This window comes from Eptatretus burgeri, chromosome 2 (assembly GCF_056783735.1).
Source record: "Eptatretus burgeri isolate ZD-2024b chromosome 2, Ebu_testis_v1, whole genome shotgun sequence".
Taxonomy (NCBI): Eukaryota; Metazoa; Chordata; class Myxini; order Myxiniformes; family Myxinidae; genus Eptatretus; species Eptatretus burgeri.
The window spans coordinates 97870993-97892365 of NC_140962.1; the positions used below are offsets into that span (position 1 = coordinate 97870993).

At 45.5% G+C, this 21373-nt stretch overlaps 1 protein-coding gene and 1 long non-coding RNA gene across 2 annotated transcripts in view; both read right to left on the minus strand.

Moving 5' to 3' along the window:
- Window positions 1-14461, minus strand: part of CDC123 (cell division cycle 123) — a 39480-nt gene extending 25019 nt beyond the window's left edge. The window contains exons 1-2 of the mRNA XM_085870439.1: window positions 14155-14461; window positions 839-910 (exon numbers count right to left, since the gene is read on the minus strand). Of these exons, the coding sequence (XP_085726565.1) occupies window positions 839-910; window positions 14155-14228 (146 nt within the window). The 5' untranslated portion in view covers window positions 14229-14461. The remainder of the gene's footprint in view (window positions 1-838; window positions 911-14154) is intronic.
- The window catches only part of LOC147032641 (uncharacterized), a 451936-nt gene that overhangs the window by 353190 nt on the left and 77373 nt on the right, over window positions 1-21373 (minus strand). The gene's annotated exons all lie outside the window — the stretch shown is intronic.

Sequence of the window (21373 nt, forward strand, 5' to 3'; positions counted from 1 at the left end):
ATCAAATCAGCCAAACTGCGGAACACCTTATCGGAAAGGAAACGTTTTTGGCCCAAGTCTTTCACGAATCGCTTGGCCAAGGCTGCTGTTCACCTGAAGGTGACAGGAATTTGATGACAACTCGTCTACTCTTCACTAAAGAGAGAGTGGGATCCTTAATGTCCATAAGGCATAAACGACGAAGGAAGGTTCCCCAGCTTAACGTCCAACCGATGGACGGCACACACATTGATGCGTTGCCCTGCATGTGAAACACCAGAGTGACCGTTTCGAGCTGGGTCGAGATTCAAACCCAGGTAAGGCAGCTCAAAGGTGAGTGTGCACCCTGCTATTAATTTGCATTTGGTCACCGGCTTTGAGAGCAATACAATTTTTTTATTATGGGCCCAAGGCATCAAAAAGCTACATCTATCGAACAAACAGTTTCAAATGGAGCACCTCGCTGCCATTAGAGCATTTAAATTGCATCAGATGTGGCAATAAATGCGAAATGTTTCTCCCATCTTGCCGGCTCCATGACAGAAGACACCACATGCATTTTTGCCGCCTCCATCCCTACCCCGTTTAGAATCCTGTTTGGGCATGGGCAACTTGATAGCACCTCGAAGCCATCTTGCCAGCCCTATTTGCTTACTGATCAATACACTTTAATTGCTTCACCTTGCCATATATTCACAGTTTACAGGAAGAAAATAAGTTTGAAAAACGGAAGCATTAATGGAACGAGATGTACATCAATTTCAGCTTTATTTTACTCTTATAATAAAGACAAATATTTTCCTGAAAAACTCCACTGATACTTCAAAGAAGTAATAAAGTATGTACATGCTGGAGTCACCTGATTGGAAGCACCAACGTCCCATCGTCATGCAGGTAGTCAATCACTTCTGGGGGTATTTGCAGCACAATACTGTGAACAGAACAAAACAACAACAAAAAAAATAACTATAATAAATAAAAACAAACTGGAGCATAAAGGTCAATGTCGACTTTTAGTGCAGAATTTTTTTTTTTTAAAGCACTGTGGAGTTGACGAAACCTCCCCTCTATCTCAAGGTGTTCTCCTGCTCCACCACTCGCATGCTTGTCCTATTAATGAGATCGTGCCTTGATGCCAACCGCATGCCGTAGTAATGTTTGGGAAGGCTACGCAACCATTTTACAACACGGATAGTGACGTCCTTGTTATTCATAAACTCAACACCAACCAGATGTTCTTTGAGTGGTGCAAAGAAATGAAAGTCACAAGGTGACAAGTTTGGACTGTATGGGGGATGAATTAAAATTTTCCAACCCATCTCTGCTTGAATAGTAAGGGTCACATTCGCTGTGCAAAGCCAAGCATTATCATGCGGTAAAGTCTGGTTCTGAGAGAGCATACCTCTGGCTGTCATGTGTGCATTGCTCACGTCAATGTAATAATAAGCTGGGCATCAATTGTTTTACCACATTCGCGAAATTCCACATTAAATAAACAGTAAAGGTATCAAAACACTTCCTGAAAGCTTACTAGCAGGTGGCTGAAAAATCATGCAACTTTTGCATGAAATGATGGACCCAAAGTCTCATGTCACAATCTTCTAGATGTAATCTCCCTCCCTTTCAAAGTGAGAATTTCAAGAGAGAACCAACGTTTCCACACGTCTAGCACTGACACTTACTCTGGTAGCTTGTACGTGTTGCTGCATTTGAGCCTGGCGAGTAACTGATGAAATCTATCGATTTGGGTTCTTCCCAACATCTTTGTTCTTTGTTCCTTTCTAATTTTTTTTCAGAATTCTCTTTCTTCATTGTAATTCTTGCTTTTTCTTCTCTTTCCTTTTCATTCACTCTATTCCTCTCTCTTTCATTATCCATCTCTCCAAGGAGAAGTGAATTATTGCAGAAATTTTTCTCTAAATCTCACTTGGCTGTGCCTGGATGGGTTTGAGGGTGGTGGCGTAGTGGCTGAAACCCAATCCTATCCAGGTTCCTCCTGAGGGCTCTATCTTTGCCCTTCACTTCTTCGGGTTCCTTCTTGGTCACTTACTCACTCTCGTGTGCAGCCTTCAGGTTGCTGGTTTCATCATTGGTTAGGGACGCAGCTATGACACTGATGCAGTGCCCCTTTTACCAGTATAATGGTGCTCATTTCACCGACCTCAGAAGGATGACAGGCTGAGTCAACCCCACCTGGTGTCAATTCAGCGGCCGACGGGGCTCGAGCTCAGAACCCAAGGATCCCAAGCCAGCCACCCTCACCACTAAGCCAATGCCAGGCTTTCCTTCTTGGTCTTCCACTTAATAATTATTATGCAATTTCACTCATAGGTTATCATTTTGTGTGCAGCCTGTGGCTGCTGGTTTGCACCATTGTTGGGAGTGCGGCTGTGCCGCTGATGCAGCACCCCCTGCTGGTTAGGATAGTAATTTGAATTTGTTCATGGTGCCGGCGATGGCTTGCCGACTCTTCGCGAAGGACACGATGGGATCTTTAACGTCCCCCGACTAATACCGGTAGACGAGACGCCCAGTTTAACGTCCATCCGAGGGACAGCACACACATTGATGAATCACCCTGTCCATTAAACACTCGGATGACAATGTATATCTGGGTCAGAGATTTGAAGCCAGGCTAAATAGCTTCGAGATGAGTGTATTTACCTATCTCCCACCCCTCTCCCATCTCTCTCCTGTCAGCCCTTCACTCATAGTAACCTGGCAATTCTCCAAAATTAACTGTCCAACACGCGTTTAATATTTGCTTGAATGACAGCAGTTGGCTACATGTGAGAAGGTTCAAGATCGCTAACCAATTAACGGCTAATTTTGAACTCATTACAGTACTAACACACAAGTACGCGAGGACGTGAAACATCACCAAATTGTGAAGTCTCCTGTTAATTTCAGCTGCTTTGACGCTCTCCATCACACAATGATGCACCTCTGCTCCACAACATATATGTGCTGTGACTATGTTGGCTTCCATATTGGCTTTAATGAGAATGCTATGAACATAGTTGATGTCACTTCCTGCATATGAGAGGTAGACAACATCAACTTGCACACAATTCCAGCATTGAACACAGATTTTGACATGTTCTACAGGAAAATGGCGAGTCAACATAAACCTTGAACCACCATATTAAACTTGAGTGCAACTCAGTTGAGCGCATATCTCTGCCAGGCTGAACAGTTTACGTTTTGTATCCACTGATAGGCCGTTTGTCATGCACCAACATCTAATCGGTTTGTTCTTGTCACACACCCAACCTGTCCACCAAGTTTCTCCGAATCCATCGATAACTTTTTGAGATATCGCGCTACATCGTTTTTGGCCTTATCTCTCAATGGTTGTTGCTGTTTCATATGCAGCCTGTGGTTGTTGGTTGCATCATTTTCTGGAAGCGTAGCTGTGCCCGTGATGCAGTACCCCCTATTACCAGGAAGCTGGCACTCATTATGCTGACCTCGGAAGGATGACAGGCCAAGTCAACCCCACGTGGTATTGTTTCAGCGGCACGACAGGGGCTCAAACTCAAGACCCGAGGATCTTAAGCCAGCCACCTTAACTATTAAACCACCACCAGGCTATTCACTCAATGGTGAAGAATCAATCTTAAAATTCTAGCATCCGGCTCCAGATCTTCACAAAATCTCATCAATTTGTCCTTGTCATACCCCCCAACTTGTCAACAAAATTTTGTCCGAATCCGTTCATAACTTTTTGAGATATCCTGCTCACAGACAAACAGACAGACAAAGTCAGACAGGAGTGAAAACATAATCGGTGATGGAGGTAAGAGAAGACGATTTCAATGCAAGCTTCCAATATACCTGCAGTTCCTCTTAACACTTGTTCTGTAGGTTCTCCACAAACACCAAACTAAAGGAAAGCACAGCTTGGATGCATTAATGGCAAAATATTGGCATGATATGAATGCCAACGAGTTAATGGGGTTAGAAAGGCGGAGGCTCCAGCTGCAAGTGAGTGAAACCAAGGAAATCTCCCTGAAGATGTGCAAAACCCAGGGAGAGTGCACACACAAGCTGAACAAACCCACCCATATTGAATTGTCAACATCAAAAGATTTTACCAAAGAGCACAGAAAATCAGGAACAACTGGTAAACCAGCAAATTTGGAGACAAACTGTACTTGATACCATTCTGATCCTGCTCAAAAACCATAGATTGCTGCTCTGAACTCGACCACTTTGACAGCTTACTAAGTCATGAAACACAAAGGCCCAAAGGTATTTATGAATGCTTCTAAAACACACGATCTGGAGTATCTGGCCACCAACTATCAGAGCTGGGGATCTTGTACTGTGCTGTACATTTACATTCTCAAGGAGAGGAAACATAACAGGAACATTGGGAGGGAAGATAAGGAGGAACAATCGATTATGCATAAAAGTTAGGGTGGGTTCACTATTCCGCCATTTTTAGCTCACCTGGACTTTAGTCAGGTGAGCTTATGTGATCGGGCAGTGTCCATTAGGTGAGCGAGTGGGTGAGTCAGTAAACACTTCAGTCATTATCGCTTGAACCAAACAAACGATTTCAATTAAACTTGGCCACAAGCTTCATATCTGAGGCCGAGCGAAGGTGTATTGACCGCATCAAAATCTGCGCTCATTCAGGGGGTCTACACGGGGGGGGGGGTTGACCCCCAAATAGGTATTTGCTCTCTTCTCCAAAACTACAGAAACAGTTCCTTCATCAACTGTGATGTACCAAAGTGTATTGACCCCCATCAAAATCTGCGCTCGTTAAGGGAGTATACGGACGGTTTTTTGAGTGACTTGGTTAGAGTGGCTGTTGCTCCTGATGTAGGTGAGCTTCAGGACAAGCAGTCCTATTTTTTTGTGTACATGAGGGAAGTTTGGCATCAGTATGCACTTAATCGTTAAATATCCCCCTGATATACGAATTTGATTTCTGGATAAGAATAAGATTTTACGAGAATACCCTCCACTGACACATCCATCTCGATATCTACTAGCAGGGGTACCAGGCATTGCCGGGCAACGTTGGGTCCCTCCTCCCACCTCACCACTTCCCCTGCCTCCTCCTACCCCACCCCTTGAGGGACAAATTCATCGATATGGCTGAAATAATGATGCTATCGTTGTTTGTCCTCATCGCCATGTCATGAATCTCGGGTGTGTTCAGTTACCAAGTTTCTTGTAAAGCGCTTGCCAAGTGGCTCAAGCACTCAAGCAAGCACTCCGTGAGAAACCGTTGATAAGGAACGGCTGGCTTGGCAAGCGCTAGCTAGCTGCTTGGTAACAACACACCCATGGACATCTCAACAGCATACAGCACATACCAAACACCGACAAAAGGACATTAAAAAAATTAAACACTTCAAATATCAATCATGAGTATTTTTGTTGTAATGAAAACGTACCTTGTTCAGACCCACACATCAACCCACAGACACAAACTCAGCTTTCTATATGATAAGATTCAGTATATACTGGATATCTGTGCAGCATCTGTCACGTGTTGTGTTGTCACTGAACTACACCCTCAAACGTTTGTGAAATCATACCAAACTTCTGGGCTGCATCTACCTCTCCCGTGTGGATTTACCTCAGGGTAGTTGTTTGAAATTTTTTGAAAAAAAACAATTTGAAAATAAGTTTTTTTTTTCCAAACTTAAATTGCTTAAAAAATGTATTATCGCAAATATTACAAATACATTTTGCAAAATAAATGTTTGAATTCCGCTTGGTGTAAATCATGACAACAAGGCAACTCGTGTACTTATCCTCAGTTAAAACTAGAACGGGCACTCATAGAGCGCATACCTTTACCGCCACTACTTTTTTTGTTCTTGGTATGAGTGTGGGTAACTGGTTTCATATGAATGGTCTTATGACACAAACCACATATCTATAATGTCATGACCCCCCCCCGACTTTCGGGGGCTACGGACTAAACAACAATCAACTCACGTCGTTTTGGCGAGTCTTCACTCGCAAGCTCGGTGAATACAACGTTTCAACAAGAGAAGGTAATCTCGTTTGATGCTGGTTTCATGCAAATCGAATAAGAATTGACTGAGTTATGCCGAAAACCGCATATTTTTCAAGGGCGTGACCCCCCCCCCCGACATTTTACCCCAACCGGTGACATGTGTTATGACATCATTGTGTCACAAGATTGGGCATTAAATTCTGAACATTTTGGTGCTGGGTTCATGTAAAGCGGACAAGAATTGACCGCGTTATGACAAAAACCGCATTTTTTCAAGGTCGTGACCCCCTGACCTTTGACCCCTAACCGGTAACAAGAGTATGGGCGTCATTGTGTCATATTGGATACCACAAGATGAGGCGTTGAATTCTGAACATTTTGGCGTGAGTTGCATGCAAATTGAATAAAAATTGACCGTGTTATCGTAAAAAGACGTTTTTGACCTTTTCGTGACCTTGACCTTTGACCTGAACGATCCAAAAATCTAATTGAATGCTTCCTGGCTAATAACCAATCATCCCACCAAATTTCATGCAATTCGGTTTAATACTTTTTGAGTTATACGAATCACAAGATTACAAATAAATAAATAAATAAATAAATACACGCCGACGAAAACATAACCTTTCGCAGAATGCGAAGGTAACAAGCCGGTCTCTCGTGCGACGTGTGGTGAGGTGTTTTGAATTGCACAGTGGCTGTTGTTTTGAATTACATGGGAGGTGAGGTGTTTTTAATAACATGGCGGTTACATGGTGGTGTGTTTTTAATAATCTATACATATAGAAACGAAAAGCACGGTGAGGGGTGAGGCGGTGACGCCACGAGTCAGTCCAGGAAGCTGTGAACACTATATGCCCATTAACCACGTCCTGTTTGAATGTTAATTCCCCAAGACCCTTAAGACCCCGAGGATCCAAAACACCCCGAAGACTCAAAAGACCGCCAAGACCCAAAAAGATCCTGAAGACCCAAAAGATACTCAAGACCCTGAAGACACTTTGGACCCCTGAGACCAGGGGTTCTCAACCAGGGGTGAAATTCCCCCCCCCCTGGGGGAATTGGGACAACAGATGGGCAGACTCAAACTGTTGGAATATTGATCTTTCTACAAACTACAATTTTAGATTGTACATAATCTTTATTTATTGAATAAGGTGTGATGTCCTATAGATTATGTACAATCTGTAGAATTGTAGTTTGTTTTTAATTTAATCTGTGACATTCAATGAAGTTTATTGAATGTCAGATTAAATTTAAAAATAAAGATAAATATTTCACTTTTTTATCTGTGGAAATATTCCATTTATAGTTAACTTCCGCCATCGAAGATGGATGGAGGTTACTGTTTTCACCCCTGTTTGTTTGTTTGTTTGTTTGTGAACAGTATTACGGAAAAACTCTGACGGATTTTGACGAAACTTGGTGGGGGGGGGGTTAGGTCTGGTCCAAGGATCATGCCATTAGATTTTTGGACTTGGTCCAAAATCCAATATGGCTGCTATGGTGGCCAATTTGAAAAAAATATTTGAATTTCTTTTTTTTTGCATTTCTACATGTTTTAAGTGATTTCCAACCCCCCCCCCCCCAAAAAAAAAATTTAGAGAAAAGAAATTTGGCAAGTTGTTTTTCAACAAAATTTCGATTTCTATTTTTTGCATTTCTACATGTTATAAGTGATTTCCAACCCCCCCCCCCAAAAAAAATGGTTAGAGAAAAAAAAAATTTGCAAATTTTTTTTCAACAAAATTTCGATTTTTTTTTTTTTGCATTTCTACATGTTATAAGTGATTTCCAACAAAAAAAAACATGCCAAAATTATAATTGCGGCTGATTTTGGAACTTCAGGTGGCTGTACCCACGTAAAATCAATTTCTGTCTCAAGGAATCGAGTTATGACGAATACATTGAGTATGTAAAAGTTAAAAGTAAAAGGGAAAGTTGCAAACTATAACTCTGTGAGCACTGATGACGTCAAATTGAATGAATAGGGTATCAGGTTCACTTGAGTGACCCAGCAGTATTGGCGGCGGAGGTTTTGCACTCTACCGAGTGCTCCCCCTCTAGTTATCTTTGACTTATTCTTGTTTTTTTATCCACAGAATTTGGAGCTCATCATGAGTGTCAAAAAAGGAGGGTACGATGGATGATTCATATATTCAATATGGATTCACATCAATCATCATCAATGAGCTATGTTATTTGTCACAAAGCCATGTCAAATGATTCTATGAAACCAACAAAGTTGAAGCAACTGTTACGAATTCGCGCCCGCTGGAGTGCAAACAGCCGCTTTAGCCAATGGCGGCCGTCTCGCCCAGCGGACGGACAATTCAGTCGCAACCTTCTGGAACAACGCCGGAAACCAGTCACGGGTGTGCTCCAAGCGCACACCACGGCCTAGTCAACACTCTACCCGCGTGCGACAGGGTCAAATCGCCGAATTATCGACACACCTAAGTATTCGCGCGGGCAGACTATCGAGAGACCGTACCTCAGCGAGGTCTGCTTGGACACGAACCGCTTAAGCGGTTCGTTCCATTCTGGGATAACCGAGTGGTGTATTATCGCGAGACCTCGCAGGACCCAATTCTTTTATCGGCTATTAAAAAGCCCGCTACCATTCCGAAATGCAATACGGCGGTTCAATGGGGAAAGAGGACACAACGAACGGGTTAACATTTAAACACGCACATTTATTCACACACGTATGCAAAACACCAACATGCACGTATACAGAAAAGCAATGGAATTGGCGGGAAGGGACAAGACACGAGCAAGACAAAGCACTACAACCATCTCTTATTTATTATTCACAAGCACTTAACAACAGTTCTACTTGCGGACATGGCGCCACAACATTCACACAAATAAACAAGGAAGACCCCCTCAAAGACAAGGGGGTCAGACTGGGCCCGTACGCCTTTATAACTTGGAGCTTGGCGAACCGAAGGAGTTCCACGAGACCGTTGCAGGTTACCTCCACCCTCGTGGTGCCTCGATGGGGCGACCCGCGATGCCCCGTCCCCACGGCACTAGCGTAGCCGCGGTTGAGCCCAGGCCTTGCCAAGCGGCCGGGTGATTCGGGCCTCAGCCGGCAACGGATTGAGAGGAACGAACGGGTCTTGATGCTCTTCCAAAGTTGATGCTCTTTGTAAGAACCCATCCGTTCCTCAGCGATGCTCGGACTGTCCCGAAGCCCGATAACCTCAGACCGTTTGGCGCTGGCTGGCGAGCTCTCTCCGGCTCTCTCCACACGAACGCGCAGGTCTGCGCAGCACAGCAGGCTCAGCCACGCTCTGCGTCTCGCGTGTCCTCCACTCTCCTGGACTTCGCCCCCGCCTGTGTTCTCCCGACTCCAGACTTCACCGACTGACTCCACCGACCCACCACTGACTGAACTGGCGCTCTGCGTGGCCTTTTATAGGGCTCGAGAGACGAGATCTGACCTCCGCCCTCCGACCTTTGACCCCCACAGGCCCCACCCCTTCTTCTCGTGTGATCTGAATTCCGAGGCAAAGCTTCCACAGAGCGGACATGCGCGAGATCACCCAAACTTGCTCGGAGAGCGGACGTGCGCGAGATCACCGTCGCTGGCGCCAACAAAGAAACCCCCGTGTCTGTTTGCAGCGATGCTGTTCGCTGGGAACTCGCCGTGGCTGGCGCAAAGATGGCGGCGATTGCGGAGTTGAAGGTGAGGCGATGTTATTCGGGTGGGGGAGATGCGGTTTAGGAGATGGTGGGGAGATATCGTTGTTATGAAGGCGGTGTGGAGAGGGTGGTTGGTGGTTGACGTGGTGGCTGGTGGGTGGCGTGGAGAAGGTGGTTGGCATTGTGGCATGGTGGAGAAGGTGGTTGGTGGGTGGCGTGGTGGAGAAGGTGGTCCAAAATAACGATAGTAAAGAAAAACGGCTAACTCAAAGATCACAGCCCGGGTGACACAAATAATTCCCATTAAACAATGGTGGGGAAATCGAACGGAACACGGACTTATCGGCATAACTGAACTAAGGACCTATATGGTGTTCTGCGAATTTCCACAGCCGCAACACAACATTTGCAGAATGTTCATCCTAAACACAAGGACAAGGCAAAAAGATTTTTTTGTTCATGGGAATGCTCTCAAAAAGATGAAGCTGGATTCAACAGGAGCATTCCAACAAATGAATCATAAGGTTATTGAAGCTTCTTATGTCATAGCGCTGGAGATAGCAAAGCAGAAAAAAAAAACCACATACAATTGGGGAAACTTTGATCAAACCTTGCACTCTCAAAATGGTGGAAATTGTGTTGGGAAATGGATTGGAGAAAAAACTTGCAGCAATTTCACTATCAAACAGTACTGTTCAAAGGAGGATCAGCGACATGGCCATTGACATCAAGGATCAAGTTGTGCTGGAGATCAAATACGCAGCATTTGGCTTATTTTCAATTCAACTTGATGAATCGACTGATGTGGCATCGTGTTCCTAGTTGCTAGTGTTTGCAAGATATGTTCACTCAGATTCATTTAAAGAGGAGTTTCTCTTTTGTTCTCCTCTTGAAACAACTACCAAGGCCTCAGATATTTTGGAAAAGGTTTCATCTTTCTTTGAAACAGAAAATCTTTTGTGGGATCATGTCTGTGGGTGCTGTACAGATGGAGCACCAGCTATGTTGGGGACAAAATCTGGATTTCAAGTTTGTGTGAAAAAGCGAACTCCAAAAGTGAAAGGCATTCATTGTATGATCCATCATCAGGCACTGGCCTCAAAAACACTTCCAGCTCCATTCGGGAAGGTTTTGGATCAAACAATTCAAATTGTGATTTTGTCAAAGGGGAAGCTCTCAACTCACGACTTTTCAAGCAGTTATGTACAGGCATGGTTGCAGGCTATCATTTGCTTCTTTTCCACACAAATGTTCGATGGTTTTCAAGAGGAAATATAACTGAGCGAGTATTTGAGCTTAGAGATGAGCTCAAAATATTTTTTGAAGTTCAGGGCAAGATGGAATTTTTTGCCTGGCTGGATGGTGAGGAATGGATCATGTGCCTTGCCTATTTGGTTGACATTTTTGAGCAACTGAACAAACTGAATCTTCAGATGCAAGGAAGGAATACAAGCATCATAAAATTCATGGATTGCTTGAAAGCTTCCATGAGCAAGCTGGAAAATTGAAAGAGAAAGGTCAAGATCAAAAATGTTGCAATGTTTGAGAAACTGTCAACAATTCTTGTTGCTGGTGGTGAAGACCAAGTGCTTCCAGAATTTGCAAAAAATGAAATTTTGCAGCATTTGACAGCACTGGAAAATGAATTCAGCCAATATTTTCCTGAACTAAGTGACGAGGAGTTGGATTTAGTGCGAAATCCATTTAAATTGTCAGTTGAAAAAGTTCCTGACGATTGTCAAGATGAATTTCTGGAGATGAAGACTGATTCGGGAGCAAGAAATATGTTCGATGAGAAATCAATCACAGAATTTTGGCCCTTGATGTGCGATTCCTACCCAAAAGTGGCAGAAAGCTATCCATGCATTGCTTCCATTTGTGTCGACATATCTTTGTGAGTCAGGCTTTTCAACTCTGTTGCAAATGAAAACGAAGCAACCAAGTACATTGGAGGTTGAAAATGACCTGCATTGTGCCCTTTCAAGCACTCCTCTGCGCATTCAAGAATTGGCGAAGAAAAAAACAATCACAGGTTTCTCATTGACTGTAATCTTCAACAGAATAAAATGAATTACAATACCCTGGCATTCTATTGAAGTATGCTTCAGTAACTGTAGTCTGTAAAGTAATTAGTTATGAATATTAAAAAAAACTACTTTTATTCAAGTTTTAAAATCGATCAACATTTTCTATTGCTATTAAATTTGTAAATCTCCACTAAAAAAATCCAACTAAATGTATATGTATGAATATAGAAAAAAATAAAAGATTTTCAATATCATATGCATATTATTTGGAATGCACCTTTTGAGTCAGACAATCTTGGAAAGGGGGGAAATGACATTCTGACATATGGTGAAAAGGGTGCATGGGACAAAAAAGGTTGAGAACCACTGCCTTCGACCTTAACACCATTTAGACCACTGACACCCTTCAGGCAGCTTAGACCCTTGACCATTGAGACCACTTGGACCTTCTTGCATCACAAATAAATATAAGATGACCACCAAATAAATTTGTGGAGAAGAAATGTTTGTATTATGATTTGTGTAAATCATGCCAACACTTCAAATCTGTGACAGTGTCAATCTCTGCAACGACGTGTGGAGAGGCGAGCGCAACGAGTCGACCCACATATATATATATATATATATATATATATATATATATATATATATATATATATATATATATATATATATATATATATATATATATATATATATATATATATATATATATATATATATACATATATACCTATATATATATATATATTAGCGATACCCGTGCACATGCACGGGATAGCAGTACAACATAGCTGGTAGCAGACGACAGACCGTACACGGGGAATGACAAAAATACGCATTGTGCAAAATGCAAGTGGTACTATGGAACGCCAAGACTTCCCAAACATTGTCGGCATGTCCGCTAAGTGCCACAGCAATTTCATAAGGATCGTGTGACGGCGAGCCGAGTTTTTATTGTGCAAGCTTGGTAATATGTATATATATATATATATATATATATATATATATATATATATATATATATATATATATATATATATATATATATATGTATATATCTTCTTCTTTCGGCTGCTCCCGTTAGGGGTCGCCACAGCGGATCATCTGAATGATCCGCATAGTGATTTGGCACATGTTTTACGCCGGATGCCCTTCCTGACGCAACCCTGGTCGCCTCTTACAACACAGGGATATGGTACACCTATTTTAACCGGGGTATACACCGGCCCAGTACACTGGTACTCACTTCGCCGATCTCGGAAGGATGACAAGCTGAGTCAACCCCCTGGTGTATTAATTCAGTGGCCCAACGGGGCTTGAACTCAGGACCTTTTGGATCCCAAGCCGCTGCCCTAACCACTGCGCCAACACCAGGCATATATATATTGAAAATGTTCAAAATAAAAATTCTCTCAATTTAGTATATATTGTATTCATATTAAGGTATTCGTTATCATATGTAATATACGTATTCCTCCAAAAATACATTGCTCATCATGTAAACAATTTGTGCGGACCGACACTGCGCCTCGGACCGACACTGCGCCTCGGACCGACACTGCGCCTCGGACCGACACTGCGCCTCGGACCGACACTGCGCCTCGGACCGACACTGCGCCTCGGACCGACACTGCGCCTCGGACCGACACTGCGCCTCGGACCGACACTGCGCCTCGGACCGACACTGCGCCTCGGACCGACACTGCGCCTCGGACCGACACTGCGCCTCGGACCGACACTGCGCCTCGGACCGACACTGCGCCTCGGACCGACACTGCGCCTCGGACCGACACTGCGCCTCGGACCGACACTGCGCCTCGGACCGACACTGCGCCTCGGACCGACACTGCGCCTCGGACCGACACTGCGCCTCGGACCGACACTGCGCCTCGGACCGACACTGCGCCTCGGACCGACACTGCGCCTCGGACCGACACTGCGCCTCGGACCGACACTGCGCCTCGGACCGACACAGCGCCTCGGACCGACACAGCGCCTCGTACCGACACTGCGCCTCGTACCGACACTGCGCCTCGTACCGACACTGCGCCTCGTACCGACACTGCGCCTCGGACCGACACTGCGCCTCGGACCGACACTGCGCCTCGTACCGACACTGTACCTCGTACCGACACAGCACCTCGTACCGACACAGCACCTCGTACCGACACTGCACCTCGTACCGACACAGCACCTCGTACCGACACAGTACCTCGTACCGACACAGTACCTCGTACCGACACAGTACCTCGTACCGACACAGTACCTCGTACCGACACTGTACCTCGTACCGACACTGTACCTCGTACCGACACTGTACCTCGTACCGACACTGCACCTCGTACCGACACTGTACCTCGTACCGACACTGTACCTCGTACCGACACTGTACCTCGTACCGACACTGTACCTCGTACCGACACTGTACCTCGTACCATCCAACTCCCTCTCGCATCAACACCGTCACTTCAAAGAAAAACACTTGATTACCAAGTCAAGTTCTCTCACCTCTTGATGGTGTGTTTTTTAAACCTTGGGTACCACTCGGAAAACTGACATTTGACGATCTGTTCCTTCTTCATTGCTTTGATTAATCATTCCCTCCATTCAACAATTCCGAATCATCACAACAGGCCTCGTCACGGACAACATCGTCATTTTTTTTTCCATTTCCACGAACGTTATATCATTAAAACATCCTTCACCAACAGCGAATCTGCAGCTTCTTGTAAAAACCAACAACGTAATTTGTTTTGTCAACGAACAAAAAAAAAGGGGAAATGAATAACAAATTCGATACTACACTTCCTGGTGTTTGTTTTAATGCACCGAATTAAGCTTAGTTGTAAAATTACATCACATAATGAACATATATTCAAGTTCGAGAAAGGAATGATAAAATATTCTTAAAAACACATTTACACCCCTTAGTCAACTCTTGGTACGCCGACTACACCGCAAGAAATTATTATTTTCATCGCGGTGTGAAAGCTTCGTTTGTTATTTCAGTTCTTCCTTGCTTTGTATTAAACTGACCTTCTATCTCGAGATTACTTTGACTGGTTATAGAGGAGTTTCAGTATCCATGATGCAATGCTTGGGCGCCATATTGTTTGGCAAGATAAGCCAGAAAAGTCCAACAAGAAGGGCAAATAATTTGCGTAATCACCTTCCTTGCAATTAAGTGAGAATAACGAGAGAAACGTGCTCGATTTGTGGACCTTCTGATGCTCTATCGTTTCCAGGGAAGTAAACACAACCAACATGGCTGCGTGCACGGCATTCTGGGATAGCTCTGAAAACCCTCCATATTGTCCATATTGTCCATATTGTCCATATTGTCCATATTGTCCATATTGTCCATATTGTCCATATTGTCTCGAATGCATCACTGCCCTTCCTTCGGAACTCAGAGATCGCTGGTATCTTGGAATAAAAGATGAGTGCTCATGTCATCCATACAAATTTGAAACAAATGATGCGCCATGTTTCTTTCTCCCTCAGGAAAGCAACCTCGCACAAGGATACATAAGGAACTTTGGCGCAGGAGTGAGGATGAGGCCATTTGACCCATCATGCCTCTTCGCTGAAGAAACCCCAGTATCATCATCTATATTCACCCCTCCGCTTCCACTAGCTTTCCGGGGATACCTTTCTACGTATTAACCGCTCTCCGACTGAAAGACCTCTGACTCTTAACCCCACAACCCAAATCATTGATGTAAATGATGAATAACAATCATGTCCCAGAGCTGATCCCTGAGGTATCCCACAGGCCAATACTTACATCTTTCCAGGCAGACATCCTCCCACTCACAGGCACTCTTTGCTTCCGACCACTAAGCCAGTTTCCAATCCAGTTTGCTACCTGACCAGCCACTCCGCAAGCCCTCACATTGGCAAACAATCTCCAATATGGTACCTTATCAAATCAAATGCCTTCTGAAGGTCAAGATGTACGACTTCCACTCCCATTCCCTCAACAACCCAATCAGAAACACTTCGAAAAACTCCAATAAACTTGTTAAACATGATCTCACTTTGGTAGATCCCTGCTAACTACCTTTAATTTTGTTTGAAATTATTCAAAAGTTTCCCTATATGTTAATCCTAAATTGATGTCTCCAACACCTTTCCCACAACTGCAATCAAGGTCTATAGTTCCCCAATTCTTCTCGGGAATCTTTGTTTCGGAATGGTGTTGCATTTGCTACTCTTCAATCCTTTGTTCTCTGTGCTGATTCCAATGAGCTGTTAAAGATATCCGCTAACACCACGCTTATCTCTCTCTGTCTCTGTCTCTGTCTGTCTCTCTCTCTGTCTCTGTCTCTGTCTCTCTGTCTCTCTGTCTCTCTGTCTCTCTGTCTCTCTGTCTCTCTGTCTCTCTCTCTGTCTCTGTCTCTCTCTCTGTCTCTCTCTCTCTCTCTGTGTCTCTGTCTCTGTCTCTGTCTCTGTCTCTGTCTCTGTCTCTGTCTCTGTCTCTGTCTCTGTCTCTGTCTCTGTCTCTCTCTCTCTCTCTCTCCTCACCCTCTACCACCTCCCACAATACCCGATGATGCATATTATCCCCTTGCTTAACCCTCAAGATAGATACCCTCCACTTTTGGTAGTTCCCTGACTATTCCATGCAAATGTAGAAGCCAAAAAACTTTAATAAGCCTGCCATCTCACCCTCATCCTCCACAAACTCTCCTCGACTATTCCTCAATGGGTCCACACCCCTTTAACACTTTCCTTATCCCTTATATCCTAAAAGAATGTCTTGCTGTTATCTATAATAATAAATGAAGTTCCCTTCTCCTCACGCTGCCTTCCCTTCACATCATGCTGCCTCCCCTTCCCCTCACACTGCCTTCCCCTCTCTTCGAGCTGCCTTCCCTTCCATTCACCTCACACCACATTCCCTTCCCGTCATGCTGCCTTCCCTTCCCCTCAAACTTCTTTCCCCTCTCCTCGAGCTGCCTTCCCTTCCATTCACCTCACACCACATTCATTCCCTTCCCATCATGCTGCCTTCTCTCCCCCTCCCCCTCCCCTTCCCCTCACATTTACCTCCCCAAACCCCCTCCCCTCTCCACCCCACCCCCATGGACATCTGCAGGGTCTCCATGTGCTATTTTAACGTACCCCATTTTGTTCAATCCCATACTACCTTCTACCCCACCCTGCTCCACAAGTCCTACTACCAAATGCAAGTCCAGAATCCCTCCCCTCATGCTTACCTCCTCCCAAATACTCTCCCCTCCCCACTTCCCCCTCTCCCTCCCCACTTCCCCCTCCCTCATCCTACTTGCTCACACCCCCCTCCTGGAGTGTATAGCGATGCTTGGTGAGGTGTCGCTCTCCCATCCCCCTTCTTCACCATCTCCTAACTCCCCCTTTACTACTTCCTCTCTCCCTGTCCCCTCCCTCCTCTCTCCTCCCTCCTCTCTCCTTCCCCTCCCTCCTCTCTCCATCCTCTCTCCTCCCTCCTCTCTCCCTCCCGCTCCCTCCTCTCTCTCCCCCTCCCCTCTCTCCTGTCTCCTCCGTCCCCTCTCTCCTCTCTCCTCCCTCCCCTCTCTCCTCTCTCCTCCCTCCTCCCTCCCCTCCCTCTTCCCCTTTATATTCCCGTCAGCGAAGTGACGGGTTATATTTGCTAGTCTATACTATAAGAGAGCCGTTTGTCTGTGTCGCCATTTTTCTCAGAGATAGCTGAACGGATCTTTGTCAAACTTTCAGGGGTTCGTCAATGAGTGCCAGGGAATGTTTTAGAAAAAAAAAATATTGAACTATTTGAAAAAAAAAAAGAGTCGATGTTTGGGGGATTAAAAATAAATAAATAAATCGCTCTGTAGTGCCTAAGCTTTTTTGATTAATGACAGTTACAATCAAGTCCACATACACAAAAATACATGAATAAAACAACGACCAAACATTTAAATACAATGAAACCTCTTTTGGAGGCGGTGGAAGTTGGGTGGTACATTTTCTTCTTCTTTCTCTTGAACGCACCATGTTTATCGATTGTGGGGGGGGGAGGGGGGGAGCAAACTTAACCCAGAAACATCAACGACACATTCAAGAGCATCTAATTCCACTTCTAAGGTAGCACTTTTACAATGCCTCTTCACCAATAATTTACAGGGTGTTTACAAAGTCCCGTTATCCTCTCCACAGAACCTGATAAATAAATAAAATGGACACACAAGAGGTATAAATGTAGACTATGAATACAAAAGACTTTTCTTGTAATAAAAGATCATAACGTTAGCATGAATATATATATATATATATATATATATATATATATATATATATATATATATATATATATATATGTATATATTGTTACGGATCTGGAAACCATTTGCATTCAACATACAGATGTCGCAAAAGTCAGTTATGTTGTTAAGTATGTGTGTAGTCAGATCCCATTCCATTTGTCGAGTGGGAGAAACAAAGGCGTGCGTTGCGATTTCTTTTCGTTAGGTTATTACATCTAGCAAGCCATCTAACAACCATCCCATCCCCCGTCACGATCCACCGCCAACCGGCTGCCTTCTTGCACCCTGATGTGCCGAGGCGGGATCTAGCGGTTCCAGTTTCTCGGCTTCCACAAATGTTGTAACTCTTTCACAACGACCTTTGCAACATTGATACTGTTGCTCAACAAGTATCAACCCGCAGGGAAGAGTGAGTGGGGTTTCCCGGCCAGGGCCGAAATCCCGCCCAGAAAGGGCGAACCCATAGGAGCCTGTCCAATCAGGGCGGGGAGTGATGTCTGTTCGAGTGAGCCCCGCCCCGTTGAGGGAGGTCGATAAAATTCCCGAGCACTCTCTGAGGCAGGGGGTTGTTACGAAGGTTGTTCTGAGGTTTTTGACAGGATTGTGGTGGTTGAGAGTGGAGCGAGGAAGATGGGTCTTGGAGGAAGTTCTCCACGGGTTTCTGGCAAGGTCTTGGATAGGCTTTGAGGGTTGTTGTTGAGCGTGCAGTTCTTTTGAAGCGGAGGGTTGAGCAGAAGGTCGTGAAGGCGGCGAACGTGTCCCTGCTGGCCCTCTACAAGGAAAGGAAAGAACGACCCTGACCCCCCTCCGTACACCCCGTCATTCACCACCTGAGCTCCGCCACGAACGAGTCCCACACGTGCGACTGGGGACAAACCAACGACCATTGTCAGGTACCACACCGTGGAGCACCCCTTCCTCCGACGGTCAGGTACCCAGCTGGACTCTGACCCCCAGCTCGTCTCTCTCCTCGTCTGCGAGGGTCCAATAAAGAACTCGAGGTTTATTTCCATTTGTGTGTGTGTCTGCGTGTTGGCCCGTCTTATAAGTAGAAACTGTTTAAGTGTTTGTTTTTGATCATTGTAAATATTACTTGCATATCCGCGTTAAGTCTTCCCTGTGTCTTTTTATTGCAAATAAATAATTGTAGAAATGTTCCCAGTCCATTTCCATCCCTTCTTGCATTGGTTCAGCATGGTTCGGATCTGAGTTTATGCGGGATTTTATCCCCGGTAATCGGTCCATTGTAGCCGGGACGTCCTGGGCAGGCCCGCTCAACTGCATCCGAGCCGGAAAGGTAGGTGGCAGAGTGGTAGTCGGTAGGTGTAATTTTACCGCTGCCGGTAGAGTGAATCCGGTTCGGCCAGGCGTTCCGAGGGTGTGGATCCCCGGTAGCCGAGACCGCGTGGTTACTTAGGTACATTGGATCTTGACAAAATAAACCTTCGCCACGCGGTCGAGTTATTGGCGTTCCACGGTCGGTTAAATGACCCGCCGGCTCACGGAGTTATCCGAGCGACGGCCTACAATTCCAGGAGGTTGTTGGGAGACGACGTAACCTCCCCCACTGAGTGGTCGTTCTCGCCACCGACCCCTGGCCCGCAACAATATACAAATATATATATATATATATATATATATATATATATATATATATATATATATATATATATATATATATATTGTAACGAATTTCGGTCCGCCTGGCATGCGATTGGTCACGTAACTCAAATCGCGACCGCGTCGCCCACCAGAACGGACAATTCAGTCATGACCCTCCTTGGAACTACTGCCAGGAGCTAGTCACAGGTGGGTCTTTCAGTCACACCACAATCGTGCCAATCGGCCACCCGCGCAGGATAGGGTTGTTCGCCAAACTCGACCTACCTAAGTACCTGTGCGGGTAGTTAACCAGGCGATCGTACCTCGCCGCTGGCCGGCCTAGGACACGAACCGCTTAAGCGGTCCGTTCCGTGCTTCAGTGATAACCGAGCAGTGTTATCGCCGGCCCCAACGGACGTGATTATTTACCGGGTGCTTACACCCTTCTACCAATTCTTTCCGTGATGCAAGATGGAACTTTCAAACAAAGGAAAGGACGCAACGAAACGGGAAACAGTTCGACAAGTACATTTATTCTACACTCAGACAAGGCAAGCACATATTCACAGCCATACGTAAGAATGCACGTATAACAGTCAAAGCAATGAAAGCAAGAATTACAACCGATGACAAGCAAAGGTGTATTTACATGCACTTAAACAGTTTCTACTTTACAAGACACGGCGCCACAACACGCATTCAAAGAAAAGCAAAGGAAAAGACCCCCTCAAAGGCAAGGGAGTCAGACTGTGCCCGTGGGCCTACTGCGTGTGGAACCTGGAGGAGCAGCCAGGTCCACGAGACCGAAGGGTCTTACCCGCGCCCTCGTGGCGTGATGGCGGGCAAGCCACAATGTCAGCGTAGCTGCGCCTGGCTTCGTGCCCCTGGCATGGTCGGCGAGCTCTCTCCGGCGCTCCCCGTCTGCCTTTCCCGTCGGCTCCGAGCTCCGTCTCCTGACTCGATTGACCTGCCGACACTGCAGACTTGACTTCTACTCCCGACACTCCGCCGCTGCCACTCCAATGCTCCCACTTGGTTCTCTGCCGACGTACTGCGCACCTTGACTTCCACTTGACTTCCCACCTGACTTCCCGCTTGACTTCCCGCCTGACTTCCCACTGACACTGCCGCTTCACTGCCCGCCGACACTGCTGCTGCTGCCACTCCACTGCTCCCACTTGTTTTCCACTTGACTGCCACGAGCTGCGTTGTGCTCGCGCTTATATAGGCCGAGGGAGGAGCGTCTATGCAAATATGTGAATCACAGCGGGTTCGGAGGCGGGGCCACACCACCCGATGATCAGCCATTGGATGGAAGAAAAGTGGGCGTGAAGCATTCCTGATCCGCTTTTCGAGGCGAAAGGAACGCATTCACAGCCCATGACACGACGTGTGGTAGAAAGGCGGAGGTGGTGGGAGTTTGGTTGTTGGCGGGCGTCGTTTGAGAATGGCGGTGAAGCGATGTTTGCGGGGTGGAGTTGTGGAGGTAAAGAGGCGAAGGTGGTGGTGTTAGAGTTGTAGTTGTTTAGGAATGATGTTGGTGGTGGCGATTTGGTTGTTGGGGTATGATTGGTCCAAAATAATGATAGAGAAAAGAAAAACGGCTAACTCAAAGGATCGCAGCCCGGTGAACATGGAAATTCCCTCTCAACAACGGTGGGGAAATCTAACTACACAATTACTTATCGTCATAACTGATCTAAGGACCCTTTATGGTGTATTGCGAATTTCCACAGCCGTAACACTACCCCCTCACCTTTTTACAGACTCGTCCCGAGTCGTCAATTCTCGTGTGCCATCATGTGTAAGTTCTCCCCTAGTACGTTTTACCTTCGGATCCCTGAGTGCGACATTCAGTGTAT